The 17,777-nt window shown below is 43.5% G+C and overlaps 1 protein-coding gene across 1 annotated transcript; it reads right to left on the reverse strand.

Annotated features, from left to right (window-relative positions):
- Positions 1 to 5,188: 5,188 nt before the first annotated feature.
- ZNF706 (zinc finger protein 706) lies at positions 5,189 to 14,216 on the reverse strand. The gene is made up of 4 exons (XM_024203299.2): positions 14,067 to 14,216; positions 9,631 to 9,767; positions 8,196 to 8,303; positions 5,189 to 7,537 (listed from the first exon to the last, which is right to left on the reverse strand). The coding sequence occupies exons 1-3, from the start codon at positions 14,191 to 14,193 to the stop codon at positions 8,208 to 8,210; spliced, it is 360 nt and encodes a 119-aa protein (XP_024059067.1). The 5' UTR covers positions 14,194 to 14,216; the 3' UTR covers positions 5,189 to 7,537; positions 8,196 to 8,207.
- Positions 14,217 to 17,777: the final 3,561 nt, after the last annotated feature.

Here is a 17,777-nt window from a genome sequence, read left to right on the forward strand (position 1 = left end):
TCAGTCTATTTTCTGAAATATCAATTCCATGCCACCCGTGCAGGCCTTAATTTGGGCCAGCACTGAGCCCCAGCACCTCTAGGCTTTGCAGGTTATAGCCCCAGCACCTCTAGGCTGGCTGCATCAGTTATGAAATCACTTGTCATAATCTTTGACTATGTTTGATTGGTGCATGTCATTTAATTTGTGTATTCATTTTAGGTTTGTACCCAAAGAAGAGAACGGTGAGTGCAAGTTTAAAAACAGAAGCTTATCTTTGACAAGGTCGGGGGAGGAGGAGGAGGAGGGAGAGAGAGAAGCAGGCACAAATATGTATTTCTTTATTTTATAACTTAAGATTTATCAGAGAGTTTGCCAGGTAATAGCAGTTTTACGGTTTTATTTGGCATTTCTGATTGCATCCCTTAAGAATAAATTTTAGGTGGTATTTGTTGGGTCTGTCCTTGAGAAAAATATCTTTTGTGGGTGCCACAAAACACACAAACTCTTGGAGACACACTTACAGTACTTTGCCTCTTGAATAGAGCATGGCCATCATTAATGATCAACCTGAGTTCTTACAAGAGCTTAAAAACAAACATTTTACATAAGGCAATACACATACTTATTCATATTGCAGTAATGTTTAGGGGCCCCAGTCAGGCATCAGGGCCCCATTGTGCCAGACACCCGGCAAAAAGAAAATCAGATCTCACTGGGTTGGGGGAGGACACATGACACGTGGGCCCTGTGAAATCATGCAGTGAGTCCATGAGAGAGTATTAAGTTAAATCAAACTTAGGAATTGTCTAAGTCTTTATTCCATCTTTTGAGTTATGGCTTGTGAAATATGCCAGATGTGCCCTTGTTCATTTAGAATGGATGTCCTTAGGTCAGCTTCCCAAGACATGTTTCACACCACATTGTGTAAATATTAAATTAGGGATTAGTACAACTATTTATCGCTTATGTACCATAAATATGACAGTTTGTCTTCTTTGGGGTAAGGAGCTTGCTTGAATTATTAATCTTTGTGATATAGAGGACATTACATCTAATTCATAGAAACCTGACAAAGTAGTTGGGGGAGAGGTTGAATGGAAATTTTACAAGGGTATCAGTGCTATTGCCTTTCTGTGTTTGTCAAATGCTGAACCATTTAAATACATGCAGTGATTGTGGTTGCTCGATGTATGGTTCAAAAAGTTATTCTCTCTTCAACACAGAGAGTTTAGAGAATATTGTATTAAAGTCTGACTGCACTTACTGAAGTCAATGGCAAAACTCTCACTGATTTCAGTGGTGCAGGATCAAACTCTTACTTGGGAAGAAATGGAACCACAAAGCATGAGCCACGTTAGGAGACACCCTAGCTGAAGTTAAAGGATTTTCCTCAATACAAAATTGCAAAGCTGGGTTCACAGGCTTTCAGGTGACCCTACAAGGATTTACAATAGCAACATATAGCTCACTCTTGTATCAAATATATTGTTTAAGTGAAAACAACCATGGTATTTCTTCAATGGAGCCATGTCATTGGATAAAATATTTCTTAGATCTCTTCAAAAAACCCTCTTTACGGCTGACTTACAAGAGCCAATAGGAGTACAGAAGAATCCATTTACGAAAGAAACTAAACCATAAATAATACTTAGAGTATAAGTATTACAATATTTATAATACTATAACATTGTTAAATAAACTAAACGTAACTCCTAAGTAAGAAACTCAGCAAACCAAAACCATTCTTAGTTTAATAATATAACAACTTCTTCCTTAACTAAGATGAGGAGTTTTGCCATCCTCAAATCCTGTATGGAGAGAAAACACACTTCTATTCACAAGGAAATTAGTCTATTCAGGTTCTTACACTGCACCCATTCCCAGATATCTGATCCAAGTTACAACACGGAGCACAATGGCACCTTTGTCTCTAAAGTGTTACTACAATACAAATAGTAGTTTATCATAATTGCATACAGAACTCCACAAGCCAACATAGTTTTAAAATGTTTGCTAATATTTTCTCCAATAGACAAATTAACTATTTTTTCGGTTAGAAAAAGACTGATACCCAAATTTTTTTCATCCTTAAGATGAAGATCCATAAATACCTCAAAGTAAAACATGCTTTTCAAAGTTTTATTCAAAAATATAAAATGACTATTACATCACATACGTGTGTGTGTGTGTGTGTGTGTATATATATATATATATATATATATGGAAATGATTGATATAACAGCAACTGGTGTTTTAAGATACACCAGGGATTAAATAGATTTTAAAAAGAAAACCCTACTCTCTTCAAGCAGAGAATAAGTTGTGTATAATTAACAATTGATATTCCAGTAGTTCTCCTAGTGTACTAGGCACTGTACAAAACACTTAGGAAGGCTTGGTTTGTGCCCAATTCAGACAAAGGGTAGAGGAGAGAGACACAACATACAAACGAAATGGGGAAGGTAATGATTGGCCATATCTTGATATTAGCATTTATTATATAAATTACTCCCCCATTTCCACTCAACCGTAACATTATTACTTGCTTAATTTGCTATAAGCATCCTGGTAGAACTAGACCTTTCTGGGAGTGGTGGGGCAGAGTTAGCATGAGGAGAAGGTAGAAGCCTTGGAGACCAATTAGGAAAGACATTTCATGCCTAAGGAGTGGCATGGAAGAAGGCATACAGATGACTGTGGGGGAGACAGACAAGTGGTGTATTGAGGCTGGTATCAGTAGGGTGGAAGGAACTGGTGTCAAGTGAAAAGAAAGAAGGATGAGTAAGTAGGAAGGGGTAAGGTTATGCAGGGCTTTGAAAGCCAGAGGAGGAATTTAAGTAAATATGGTCATAATGACATACACTGAGAATGAAATTCAGATTCTGAACAAATCAGTGCTATACAGTGTTCGAGAGTACAACATAACCATTACTGAACACACAACAGATTAGAACAGTCTTGTCTAGGATGCATTCTCTTGCCCTGCAAATACTCTCATACGCCATACTCCCTTGTATGTTGAAATTTAGCCATACACAGCATGTAGAGTAAATGCTTAGCACAGCTTAAACCTTTGTGGGAAAGTTTGCAGCTTTGACTGGTTTTTTTTTTTTTTTTTCCTATATTTTTTTTTCATAGTAAAATGTTTATGGCTTTAATACCTCTTACAGTGGAAAAAACATTCAAGGAGAAAGAGGCAGGGCAGTCACATAAACTGCTCTTCTGTTTGATTTATTAGACCTGATACCACCTCAAGGGCAGTGTGTTGATGCTGTAGCCCACTCTGCACTGGCTCTGAGATCCACCTTTAGAGAAGTGAACATTGTTCCAGCTAAACCTGTATTAAACATATGTTGGGTCCCTGCCTTGCACAGGGCCAAGCTATGTTAGAAACATTTTTAAAAGGCATGGTCAGAGCCTGCTTTTAATATGGTTTAAGCAGAGTTTGTGTCTGACCAGACTAGAGGACCAAATTAGGAAATACGGCATCATAACTAACAGTTAGCCAGTTTAGAAGTCAATATAGTTAGGATCATCTTCTGCCTAAGCAAAATTCTTGTGATAATTTACATGCTCACCACTGACAGCTAAGCACATGAAAGACACTTCAGCCATGTTCACACTAGCCAAGTTTTTCAAGGACTAGTGATTTTGAAATGTCTTTAAAGAAAGGTTTATTTTTAGAGAATAGGTGCTCAACACTTTTGAAAAATCAGATCCCATATTTAAGATGTCTCAGGTTTGACCCCATAAAATTGAGGCATCCAAAAAATCACTAATCACTTTTGAAAGCTTTGTGTGTGGCTTTTAACGCCATTGTAAAGTTTTAAAACATGATTTTGGGCACAAAGGTTTTTAAAAAACAAAAACCCCACAGCTCTCTATTAATGCAAATAGACATATCCAGATCATTTTAACACAGTTGTTGCTAGCAAAACTTCAGCTACTGCATAGACTGGGCCTTTAATATCCTTTTTGAATGATGGGACCTGTCTGGAGATACCATTGAATATGTAATAATTACACCAAATATGTAAACCCAGAATTAGAAGCCAACAACACTTGGTTGAAGGTACAGCCATTGCAAGAATGCCTTAAAGCAGTGGCTCGAACTTTTTTACTGAGGACCCCTTTCACATAGCAAGCCCCCCCCCCCCTAAATTAAATATACTTTTAAAATATATTTAACACCATTATAAATGCCAGAGACAAAGTGAGGCTTGGGGTGGAGGTTGACAGCTCGTGACCCTCTGAGGGGTCCTAAGCCCCAGTTTGAGAACCCCTGCCTTAAGGGTTCTAAATGGGTAAACTAGCCAGGGGGCTCTAATACAAAAACACTTTGCAGTAGTGAACTGAGTAGACATAAAGCAAGTTGACCCTTTACTCTGTATTCTTTAACAAAGTAGTCAGCTTGCTGGTCAGAGCTTTCTGATTTAAATGGTGTCAGCATTCAACCCTTTACTATGCTTTGACTTTTAATTGGTAAACACATTGCAACTTGTCAATCTTAACTATGCTACACTTTTTAGATCTGCATTAGAACTTGACTCAGGTTTAAATAAGATATGTAAATTCTATTTATTACATAATTTTAGTGATATTGCATTATGTTTCAACAAAAGTAAAATTTGGAGGAACCCAGATCCTCATCCCTATGTAACTTTCAAATATAACTAACTCTCTTGGTCAATCTTGCAGTGAAGAGCACTTCTCTATCACAGGAGAATTAAGAGATGGGGAAGTCTCCAAAGAGAGATTGCCAGAACATTGCACAAAACACAAATACTGCTTTGTTAAGGTTACATATGAACTGTCCTTGATTTTTTTTGTTGCAGATATTCTTCAACATCCTCAGTGGTAGGCCTCTAAAGGGGAGAAAGCGATAGCAGTCCCTGCATTGAGGCAAGTCAGCCTTGCAGGATGAAGGTGGGAAGTTTGCCCTGCCGCAGCTACTTTTTGTAGCTGGATAGCTTCAAGATTTAGAGCTGTCCAGCCAGCATAAGTTAATTTAATAAAAATACAGGAACACTTGTTTTTAACAGGCAGGAAATATCACATTTTACACTTTAGGTTTTTTAACTTGCTCTTTAATCAGACACTGTACAATGCACAATTGTGTCTTTTTAGCCAGAGTTAACAGGGTGCCATCCACAAGTTTAGAAGTGAGGAGAGGAAACTCCCCTATTCCTTACCCCACACACACACACAACTCTTTAAATCCATACACTGAGTATTTGCAGACAATACTAAATGAGGATAATTCCCCCACTAGTCCTGCATTCCCCCCATACTTTTGGGTTCAGTTTATTAGAAAACGTTACAGTATTTCAGATTGTAACAGCTGTAAATAGGGAGTTTATTAGTGTTTAAAACTGAAGGTCACCCTGGCCTTTACCAATATCAACTGATGGTTATGTAGTTATCATACAGTTTTCAAAATGCAACAAAATTCTTAAGTAGGTTAATTTGTCCTACCAGTATGATGCCACTTTCCAGCCACCTTATTTGCTCATTAACTACGTTTGCTACACAATCTGTAAATTAAAGCAACAAAACATGTCTTTCAGCTTAGGACTTTTTTTGGTAAAGGATGCATCCCAGAACCTTCTCCTGAGAAAAACCAGACTACCAAACATCAATCAATGTAAGGAACATTTTGTTCAGGGTATACTCATCTTATTTTTGATGAAATTACAGTATGAGAACATTTAGGTACCCCTCAGCACCAAGTTGAAAGGCAGATTTCTTGTCTTGTGGGAGTCAGGCTGTCAGAATGAAGTTATTGAATTAACTTCTAACATTAAGAAAAAATGAAGGACTACATTCTAATGTCAGTACTAGTGCAGTACTGGATTATTTTCAGCAGACGAACAGGGTACCTATCAAAGTTCAGTGGTATACAGATTATGTCAGAGTGGGTATATTACAATGAAACTTTAGGCCAAAGTGAACATTTACAGAGAGATACAACTTAATGTCACAATAAAGAGGGTGGGAGGCTAGCCTGACACAAGTAATTAATTAAAAGGGAAAGTAAGTGGACATAGAAAGAGGCTGTATTTGACTTGATATACCAAAAATACCACTTATTTCAAGTGAATTTCATTAAATCAAAGAATGTGTTCAACTTGGTTACTTGGTCTGTCAGAAATAAGAGATTAGTTATTGTGGCTGCAGTTTGTTGTAACCAATTTCTCAGCAATTCATAGCATTTCCCCTCTGTCTAACCAATTTCAGAAGGTCTGTTCTTTGGCAGTACCACCTCAAATATATTTAGGATGGCTACTACTGTATATCACAGACCTCCCAGCACAATTCAAATACACCAATTTTAGATTTTCCCCCCCACTTGTGCTCTGAGATTAGAATCAAGTCCATGATACACTTTATGAAGGTTAAATCTGTCCTCACGTGCTCTCATCTAGGGGTTTCAGGTAAAGCTTAAAATTTTCCCTGGTAATGTTGGTAAGTCGAGACTGATTTAAGTTTAACTAGCTACATCACTTCCAGTTAGTCATTTGGCTTGTGTGCTTTCCAACAGGCTTATTTTAAGTTCAGTGTCAAATAAGCAGATCATTAGAGTTTGATTACTTTGCACACTTCTTGAAAAAAGTTGCTACTAAGATAGCCAGAGACTCTGGAGGGTGGGGGGTGAGATGCGTGGTTGGCTGCTCATGTGCATTTACAATCTTTCCAACTGAATTTTACAATGAAGAGCAGAGTTACTTTAACTTGATATAGCATTTGTGAACATTATTCAGATAAGCATGTCCAGAAATATTAAATTCTATTGTGTCTCAGCTTTGCCAGCCATCTACTAAATATTAAGGTTCACTTGTCTAACAAGAGTCTCGCCAGTGCACGAATAGAAGGAACAAGTTCCCTTACAGCAAAGGAGACCTGTTCTAAATGGCTTGTAGTACCCACACTCCCTAATAAACAGAACAAAAAAGAGGAAGTCCCATGATTCTAATGCAGCTTCTAAGAAGTTGGCTATACCTCTTGAGTCAAGAAATAAAATTTTAGTAAACGAGCTCAAACAGGCAGAACATTGGAAGGTAAACATAAGCAGTTTCCCTCTTAGGTTAGCTTTAGCTCAGCTTATTGTAATGCACATTACTTTCAGTGGAATGAAACTGCTCACGTTTCTGGCAGGATGGAGAGAATTCCACTTTGTCCTCATTAGGATTTTATAAGGCAGATAATGTGGAAAGTTGAAACAGAACTTCTACAAGCATTTAACCTGTGATATTGTAAAAATCAAAATACTACTTTATTAAATGAGTTATTTTACACAATATGAACATCAGTATAATTACAATTGTAAAAAATGTTTATAACAAGTATGGACTGGTTTTCAGGATTTCCAAATAGGGCACAACTGTACATTTACACAGAATCGTCTTTGCATGAAGCTCAAGAGGGAACAGCATAAAAATATGAATGTTTCTGTAACCCCTTCATTTTTGCTGATCAACAGTTTGTTAGAAAAGCAGCTGCAGATTTGTTATGTAAGGTCTGACTGTAGACGAGTCAATAGGTGCCATGAATTCACCTATAAAAAAACAAGAATTCAGTTAAACTGAACTGTTGCACAACACTGCTCTAACTACTACTTATCTTCCAATCACTGAAAAATTATACTGAACTAATTACGAACCAAAGGGTTTTTGATTATAGGGGATTTTTTGGCATTGGTTTAGCTATCCTGCAAATATTCTCAAAAGATTTGTATTTACATAAATACTTTCTCTACCCAAGCCAAATAGTATATATTTTGTGTAACAAAGTCTAAACATTTGGTCATGTGCTCAACAGTTCTAACTTCATTAAGTCTTGTATGGCAAGAAGGAAATAAAGTATCCTTTGAAAAAAGTATTTACAATAATTTATGCTTCTAATCTAAATACCTGAATAATACTTCGCATTCATTAGTTTGTATCAACCCCATGGGCAAGCCTCTCACCTAGGGTTGTATTTTTTCCTCAAAGTTAGTATCAATGGTCCAATCAAGGACCAGGCCTCCTGCTGCTGCAGTAGTAATGATGAAGTTGCTTCTCATGCTTAGTGATCTGAGGATGTGTTTTTAGTTTCAAGCTAACTTTCACTTCGGAGAAAATGAAGTAATTCTCAGATAGCCAGTGAGCAAGGCTAATTCATTATGATAAACAGTACAACTCAGATTTAGTTTTTAAAAAAGTGTATGTAATGACCTGTAAACAACTTTATGCCTGAACATCAGCCAATTCTGGAGGAAGTGGAGTCTTAGGATGCTTGCTCTCAAAGTGCTGTTTGAAGGTCTTGGGGTCCGGCATTTGTGTCTGATTAAAAAAAAAAAAAATTTATCTTTATTCATGGCAGAAGAGTGTTAGGTAAAATCTTTACACTGAACTGTTCTCCCCATTTCAAACCTTAATTTTCTTCACCAAGGTCAACATAGGGCTTGACTTGTCTCATTGATGAATGCAACATATGTATATAATTACCAATCTTAGTGCCATAGTACTTCCAGCAGACAGGCTATCAAGATGCTATTGTGCATTACTATGCTAGTTTTAGAGACTCTCTGGCTCTATATTAATACAATCCTCTGATTTTTAACTCCTGTTTTCAGCATATCATTATCACATACTTGTTTTATGCCACCTGCCAAGAATGCACTGAAAGATGTGTGCTCATTTTTATTAGAAACCTCCTTGCAGACGTCAAGTTTATTCAATATAGGATTTTACAAATAAATTAGGTGGGAAGCCTACTCCCTTCAAAACTCAGCCAAAGGATACATATCTAACTTGTATAGAACTATGAAGCCAATTCATTTTTTATGGCCTCACTGGTACACCGAGGCCCAAAGAGTTATTTGTAGTCTCTTAACCCATTGTTTCTAGCAATGTGTAGACCGCAACTTCTGATTGCATTAGTAGGAAAGCTAGCATATTTTGCAGAAAAGAATGGGGGTGCATGCATCTGAGTGAGCAGTCCTCCATTGGGAAGCTTTCCATTACAGTTTATTACAAGTGACAGGTCTGTTCTAGGACTGGCCCTTTAAATGAATGCACTCTATAAGAGGAAAGGCAGGATTCAGGAGAGTCAGTCAGGAGGAAAGTCAGAATCTGATTAGGTGCTTAAATTTCTGTTCTCTTGTCAAGACAATAACTCTGGCAGAAATATATAACTATTTATTAAACCCTGGCTACAGCTCTTAGCATCATGCTCAACAGCATCAGCCATCAATGATGGCGAGTCAGGAGCATCTTTTCATTTAAAAAAGTAAAATACACAGCAGAAAAGTGGTCTCAGACCTCTAGAGAAGCCTTGTACTGCATACCAACTGCAAACATGAAAATTTGCAATTAAGCAGTCTGGAACCACTGGTCTACAAGGTGCTGATCTTTACATGTAACCACAGGAAGCTATCTTCCCTCTTTCTAAGTTATCTATGTAGCTAAGGTTATACAGCCCAACAAAGTAATATGAAACCCTATTATATGTACATAAACTACAAATATGCCTGGAGCAACTAGCCAGTTAACCCATTATTACCACAGAAATATTTACTTTGTGGTTTCCACAACTTCTTCCTATAAAAGTCCTACTCTAGGCTGGAAGAGTTGCCCGTGTAATGCTTTGTCTTCTGCTCCCCCTTACCCTACAAACAGTGCAGGTATATATTAAGGCAGCCTTGGCTGCAGCCTTCTGATCATGTCCTTGTTTCTTTTTCTGTCCAGCTTGCTTTTTGGCATTTTTCTGCTGCGACTGAATCTTCTGCTGTCCACGAGCCATATCTACAAACAAAGAAGGATGTTTAGTCTAAGTGAGAAAGAGACTGTTTTGGCTACCAACTCAGAAGGTATCCTTATGAGCAAAGAGTCATATGCTCTCTCCATGTGGCCTACTCAATCCACAGGAGGCAGACACATGGACAGCTCTGTTCAGGTTCCTTGTGTAAATACCTCTGTACTCTAAGTACTTTTTATATGAAAAGTGGTTAGTAGGTTCCATTCTAAAGCTGCCTCCTAAATGACACTTCAAAGCCCATCTTTTAGAGAGGTATTTTCAGTGGATAAACAGTCAAACCAATTTGTTTCCTTTTATATGCATTTATTTTCTAATTCCTGCCCAGGTAAAGAAATTCAGGTTTAAAGATCTCACTTTGGTTTAATCAATTGATTTTCTAACCAATAAAGCCCTAAACATTTCCAGATGAAACATGAATTGGGCCATAGATGTCAAGACAGTGATTACTGAACTGTTGTCCATGGATCACTGGTTTCTATGGAGCACTTGGCTAGGGGTCTGTGTAAAGCAAAGTAACATGGTGCTGCCTCTCCCTAATGCAAGCTGCAGCACAGGACTATAAAATCAGACCCAAGGGAGCCAGGCTAGCTGCCTTCATCAAAAGCCACTACTACATATAGAATGACAAGAGGAGGAGATAGGAGCTGCCCTCAGGGACTGAAGTCATCCACCATCAGGGAAAGGATGTCTATGAGACATGGGAATAGGATAAATGGACAGTCTATATAGTGGAGCAGGTAATATTTCATGGAAGACTTGCTTCCAAATTTCTACTCTAGCTGCTAATTCCTCATCTAAAGTTTTGTTTTTTTTTAAATCTGATGTTTATTTGAATTGCAGAAGTACCTGGAAACCCAGTTCCATAGTGCTAGTCACTCTATGAATATAAAAAGACAGTCCCTGCCCTAAAGTTTTTACAGTCCATGTAATTCTATAGCTACCAACTGTAAAAAAGGATTATGAAGTCAGAAGGTGAGAGAAAAAAGCATGAAGTGAAAATTCCATGCAAGTTTTCTTAGAAAGAAGATACAGAAATGCAATAGATTTCTTATGTTCAACACTTCCATGAAATAGATTATTTTAAACAAAAATCTAAGGAGCCGGTTTTAACTGTTTCTGTACCAAAACTATTTAAAGAAAAGCTATAGTGATTTTATCACATTAAATAAACAAACACTATATTAGTAATGGGTTTTCAGGATGTTAGAAATACCTGTCACAATTTCACTAATAATGGTTTCAATTGAAACTGTCATTACACTGATACATGCTATACACCTGGGGGAATTCTGTGCCACTGCACGCACACAGAATTCATGTCCCCCACAGATCTCTTTGCTTCCCTGCGGAAAAAAGATTTTGACAGGGAAGCCACAAAAACTGTCATGCACCCCTCCCCAGAACGGTGGGTGTGTCGTTTTGGGTGCCCAGAGCAGCCAGCAGTGAAGTAAATCACCACGGGGGGGGAGGGGGGGGCAGGAGGAGGGAGAGCTAGGGATGTCCTGGCCAGTGGCTCCTTCCCTGTGCCAGGCTCAGCTGCTAGTCCCGACTGGGCAAGGACTGGATTTCCTCTTTCCCTGCAAGGAATGGCTGGGGCCAGGTCAGACCCACCCTCAAATCTCCCCATGGCTGCAGGAAGCTCCACACTGCCCTTCCCCTGTTTGCCCATCTGCCCAATCCCTGATGCATCCAGAGCCCCCCGTTCCCAGACTCTCCCTCCCCCGATGCCTCACCCCCTGCATCCTCCCACACACCCACAACCTCTGGCACCTGAACCCCCTCCCCCATGTCCTACCACCTGCATCCTGAGGTTCCCCTCGCTGAGCCCCACCTCCTCAGCATCCAGACCACCTCCCGCTGAACCTCACATGCTCCTGCACCTGGACCACCCCTAGAATCCTGCCCCACCCAGTCCCCCCCACCGAGCCTCACCCCCTTGCACCCACAACCCTCCTCCGATATCCGCACATCCAAACCCCCCACCTCACTGAGCCTTACCCCCGGCATCCAGAGCCCCCCTGCATGCAGACACCCACCCCGATGAGCCTCACATCCCCTACACCCGGACCACCCCCTCCTGCACCCAGACCTCCATCTTACCCAGCCCCAAGACCCCCTCCCGCTGATCCCCAACTCCCTTCAACAGCACCCCACTGCTGAGTCCCATTGCCCCTGCACCCGCCCGCCCCCCTGTGAGCTGCCCACATGCAGATTGCCCCACCCAGAACCTTCTCACCCCAGACCAAGACCCTCCACACTTGGAACCTACCAGACTGAGCCTGCCTGCCCATACCTGGTGCAGAGGGGCAGGGCCCGAGGGTGTTTCTGGGACAGACCGAGCCCTTGCACTGTGTCAGAGTTGGGCTGCAGCCTCACTGCCAAGTGAAGGGTAATCTCCCACTTCCGTGCAGCCAGTGGCCTGTCCCCCCTACAGCCTTGCTGGAACCTCCACATTTATTGATAAATAAAATTTGCAGAATTTTAAAATACTGTGAGAATTTTCAAATGTTTTGGTGCAGAATTCCCTCAGGAGTAATCCCAGCAAGGGCCTCAGACTGTTTATGTAGAGTACACTGGAGAATGCGCACTTCCTGTTTCAAAAGCAAGGGAGATTAAACCTTCAGTTAACTGTAAAAATCTTTAATTTCCTAGTTAATTTAATAGAAGACTTCATTTATCTAAATACTGCTCTACACTAGTGTCAAGATTGTTTTAAAACAAACAATAGGGAGAGACTAAAATTCTCTTTAAACAAAAACATCCAGATGTGGGAAACAGAGTGGGTTTTAGTTATCTCAGTTATTTCTCCTGCAACAGTTGCACCTCAATTAAAAAGTGTTACAATATGTTTTATTTAGTGTCTTGATATTAGTTTGCTAAAAAGGCCACTAGACAAGCACACTAGTTTATTATATTGAGATTGTCCATAAGTATGGAGCTGTTATTTTCGTTTTTTTGTCTAGTTAACTAAAAAAAGCATTTATTTGAAAATATTGGGCTTTCAGATTTGGTCCAGCCAGACTTTTCGTTTTAAAATACTGTAAATTACACAATGTAATTCCAATATGCGGAATTTGAACATTAAGTGTACTGGCAAGCTAAGTATTTCTAACTCTCTTGGAATACTACAATACTGTCACTTTCAGAGTTTGCTGAAAACAGTTACATTCAGCCACAACTAAACCAATTCTATATTTCAGAGTTAAAGTAACATATTATGATGACTTTCCTGTTTTCTTAAGCACAGAAACACCCTTCAAGAACTTAAACTGGCCCCAAATCTTGATTTAATACAGACTTGCATGACAGGACATAAAAGAAACTTTAAAAAGCTTGTTAGAAATGTTTAACATTAAAGCAGTCACAGTGAAGTTAGAAGACGCAAATGCTAAATAGCACATCTCGATTGAAGCCCATGGTATTGCAATACACCTCGTACTAAGTTGTTTTCTTGTAAAACAACAAGGATTACAAGTAACCAAAACCGGAAAGTCAAACTAGAAGCAGAATGTTCATATCCTGAGACTGGAGAGCAGCAGCTGCTTCCTCTGATACTTTCAGAGGCTACAAATAGGTTAAAATTGTTCAGTTTAGTTTCCAGCAGGATCGCCAAGGGCCCTAGGCTCAAACTCTTTGTGATGAAGCAGAACCAACCTCAGGCAGCAGCCTGGTTTGAGACCGAGAATTCAGTCCGGCTCCGAGCGTAGCGTACAAGTACTTCAACCCCTTCTGGGTGACCCTGAAGTGTCGAGGGCCGGGGAGAAGCCGGCGGCTGCAGGGCTCCAAGCAGCGAGCGAGCGCAGCCCCCCAGGACGGGACTGCAAGGGACAAGCCGGGCAGGGGAGCCCGTGGGCACAGGGACAACGCTGCGCTCGGCCGCGCACCCTGACCCCGGGGCCCAGGCAGGCAGGGACCGGGAGCGCGGAGGCCACCTCCATGGTCAGGTTTCGACACCGTCCAGCCACCGTGAACGCAGATTTCCTCTCCCGGAGGAAGCTCGCCCCCTAACAGGCCACGGGCCGCCCCGCCCCCCAGGATTCTCCCCCCCCCCCCGGCCCTCAGGCCCGGCCCGGCCTCCCGCCGCCCCGGGGAATACCCCGACACCACCTCAGGCCTCGCCCGCCCCCGCCAGGATCAGGCCCCAGCCCAACGAGGTGCCCTCACGCCGGGGCCGGGGCCAGCGCGCTCCCCGGCCCGCTCGCCGACTGCGGGCCTCCTCGCCCCTCATGCCCGGGAGAAGGGCCCGGCTCCCACCTACGGCAGCGCCCTGCCGGGTCCCCGCTTACCCGGACTAGCCCGGCCGGCCCAGGCGCTAGCGAGCGGGTGGGGAAGGCTCCGTGCGGCCCCGCAGCAGCCGCGGCCGCCGCCTACCCGAGAGGAGGATGGAGGAGTCGGCGCCCCCCAACTGCGCATGCGCGCTGCCTCCGCCTCCCCCCGCGCCGGCAGGTCCCGGCCGCCCCGATCCCGCCGGCCAATGGCGGCGCCGCCCTCTTACATAACGCAGGGAAGGGAGCGGGGCCTCCCCAGGAACAGGGGGCGGAGCCGCAGCACCTCCCCCGGTGCCCGGATGCTGCAGCCGCCCGCTCCCGGGAGGAGCCGGGGACGTTTGCCTCTGGCAGCCCCGCCCGTTGCTTCTCTCCGCCGGGGAAGGGAGAAACGTGCTTCCTGCGGGTGCCCCCGTCACCATGGGCGTGGGGAGACATCCCCCCGCGGACCGTCCCCACGGGGTGTGCGGGGAGTGGGCCTGAAAATCCCGCCCTCGGGGCTTTCATTGAGAAAATGGGGGCGTGGGGGCCTGGCCTCCCCTCAGGTGTTAGCGGGGGGAGAGCCCTCTCCTGAGTCACGGGGGGACGGAGTCGGGGGTAGGTTCCCGGGCCCTAAACGTTCAACCACCTACTAAGCTCCTCGCCCCCGCTCCCCCCAACAAAATCCGAGCTGGGAATTGGGGACGCAAGAAGGGGAATCCCTGAGCATGGGAACCCTCTTAACGCGACCCTCTGTTCACACTCCGCAGGCGCCTGATGCGCTGCCAGATCCTCCATCCCCTCTGTCAGCTGTCCATGTGCAGATTGTTGAACTCAAACCACCCTTAGCAGCGCTTTAATTAGAGGCCACTTCATTTCCCCCTCAAGACATATTGGCTGCATCTACATTGAGGATTTGAGGAAAATCTCTCACTGTTGCTCTAGCACCAATGCAGCTCCACTAGTGCTGGTTTGAAAGGCACTTGTGCTGTGGTCTATTGTGCACTGCCAGTAAACTGAGACAGGCACATAGAGGGCTACCTTAAAGCACAGAGACATTGGGACTCAAGGATTAAGCTCCCCCTTCCACATAGTGCCTGTCTCACTAACAGTGCCACGCAAACCAGTAAGTCAGTTGCAAACGAAACCAGAGTTGCCTGGACACTGTACACTCTGACAAAGCAAAAGAACTATAAATTGTAGTGCTCAGACTCCAGGAAGGATTAGGGCTCCACTGTGCTAGGCACTGTACAAACACAGATAAATACTCCTGAGGGCATTCTGCACCTATATATATATATATGTGCACAATATTTTAAAATTCTGCACGTTTTATTTGTCAAATAAATGTGGAGGCTCCAGCATGGCAGTATGGAGCACAGGCCACTGGCTGCACAAAGGTGGGAGGTCACCCTGCAGCCTCCTCACCCCTGGAACATAGAATATCAGGGTTGGAAGGGACCTCAGGAGGTCATCTAGTCCAACCCCCTGCTCAAAGCAGGACCAATTCCCAACTAAATCATCCCAGTCAGGGCTTTGTCAAGCCTGACTTTAAAAACCACCAAGGAAGGAGATTCCACCACCTCCCTAGGTAACACATGAACTCAGCAATGAGGCTGCACCTGACCCTGACACAGCACAAGGCCTGGGCCTGCCTCAGAAACACGCTGCTCTGCTCCTCTGTGCCAGGTGTGGGGCAGGCAGGATCCAAGGGGCTCAGTGTGGGACAAACTGGGCACAGACAGCTGAATGTGGGGGGTCTAGGTGTCGGGGATATGGATGCACAGAGGCTCATTGGGGGGGCAGAGTTTCCAGGTACAGGGGCAATGTGACTCTGCAGGGGCTTCCAGGTGAAGGTGGTTGGGGCTCAGTGGAGGGATCTGTGTGTGTGGGGGGGTGTCTCTCAGCAGGGGACTTTGGGTGCCAGGGGCTTGGTGGGGTGTGAGGTCTGGGTGCAGCTAATTGGGGGTCTGGATGTGGGGGCTCAGGTTGACACAGGAGGGTGGGGCTCATCAGGGTGGAGGTTTGAGTGCAAGGAGCTCAGTGGTTGTGGTCTGGGGGGGATCCAGATGCAGGGGTTGAGGTATGGAGTGCTAGGGGGGTTCTGGGTATGGAAGGTCCAGATACACAAGGTTTTGGAGGATGGGGGAGCAGCTCCCCATACAGTGACCCTTCCTGCAGCTGAGTAGTGATGGGGGCAGGAAGCTGAGCTTCCTGCAGCTGGGGAAGGTTTCTGGAGGTGGGTCTGACACAGCCCCAACCACTCCTTGCAGGGGAAGAGAAAGTCTCATCTTCCTTTGCCTTCAGCCCAGCTGGGACTAGCAGCTGATCCCAGCTCAGGGAAGGAGCCACTGGCTGGGGTGTCCCCAGCCCTGCGATGATTTACCTCTCCGCTGGCTGTTCTGGGGTGCCTGAAATATATGGAGATATACCTATCTCATAGAGCTGGAAGGTCATCAAGTTCAGTCCCCTGCCTTCGCTGGCAGGACCAAGTACTGATTTTGCCCTAGATCCCTAAATGGCCCCCTCAAGGATTGAACTCACAACCCTGGGTTTAGCAGGCCAATGCTCAAACCACTGAGCTAGGCAGTAGTGTGTGACTGCTCTTGCAGTTTCCCTTTTCTTCCCTGTCAGAAAGTCATTTTTCTGCAGGGAAACAAAGAAATCTGCAGGGGACATGAATTTTGCGCACGTGCAGTAGTGCAGAATCCCCCCAGGAGTAAGATAAAGAAACTGTCCTTAACAGATGAAGAGTTTAGGACAGGGAAGCAAATGATTATGGTGACTGGGCACAATTTTGATAATTACATATTTTGCTGTTAAAAGTGACAAAGAGTCTTGTGGCACCTTATAGACTAACAGACGTATTGAAGCATAAGCCATGGTCAGCTGATAAGATTCTGTAGGCATCATGGTGTAGGTTTAAGAAGGGATTTGAAAGGAAGTAAGGTAGTGGCTGTATAGATTTTACAAGAGGTTTTCCTTATGCACAAGAAATGGCATGAGAGAGGTACAAAGGTGTTTTTGGAAGAAGCTGACGGGTGTTAAAGGATCGGAACACCTGCGGAGTGAAGATATGTGTCACATGCATCTGACGAAGTGGGTATTCACCCACGAAAGCTTATGCTCCAATACGTCTGTTAGTCTATAAGGTGCCACAGGACTCTTTGTAGAAGGGAAAGGAGGGATGGTATAGACTATGAGTACGTGGAGGAAAGACTGTGGGGCTCTCCAGGTAGTGCCTAAGGCCGTGTAGAAGAAGGAGCTGCTGCTAGAGCCCAGATGCTTTTGTTTTGGGACTTCTAAGTTCTGTCTGGACTCTGATGTGAGTGCCTTTAAACCAGTGTGTAAATTATGGTGATCACCTTTGCTGCATGAAAATAAGGGACAATGCTTTATTTTAAGGGATGTTTCAGGGGAATGCCATTTTCCTTCGCATATCATGTATTTTCCTCTCAAGTGTACATTTATATTGCCCTCAAGTATACAATGCAATTATCATATGCTTCAGTGTAAATGTTTAAAATGGTACTTGAGAGACAAGGTGGGTAAGGTAATATCTTTTATTGGACCAACTTCTGTTGGTGAGAGAGACAAGTTTTTGAGCTACACAGAGGAAGACCTTTGTTTGGTAAAAAAGATTGGTAAAGGCCTAATTGTGAGGCCTGTGCTAAGGAGGCATTGAATATGTGAAAAAGCATGAGAAGGAAACAGCTGACGATGGGAGAAGCACTGTTGGCATAAGCCTGGGTG

This window comes from Terrapene carolina, unplaced genomic scaffold (genome assembly GCF_002925995.2).
Source record: "Terrapene carolina triunguis isolate 2854851 unplaced genomic scaffold, T_m_triunguis-2.0 Scaffold58, whole genome shotgun sequence".
In the NCBI taxonomy this organism is placed as follows: Eukaryota; Metazoa; Chordata; order Testudines; family Emydidae; genus Terrapene; species Terrapene triunguis.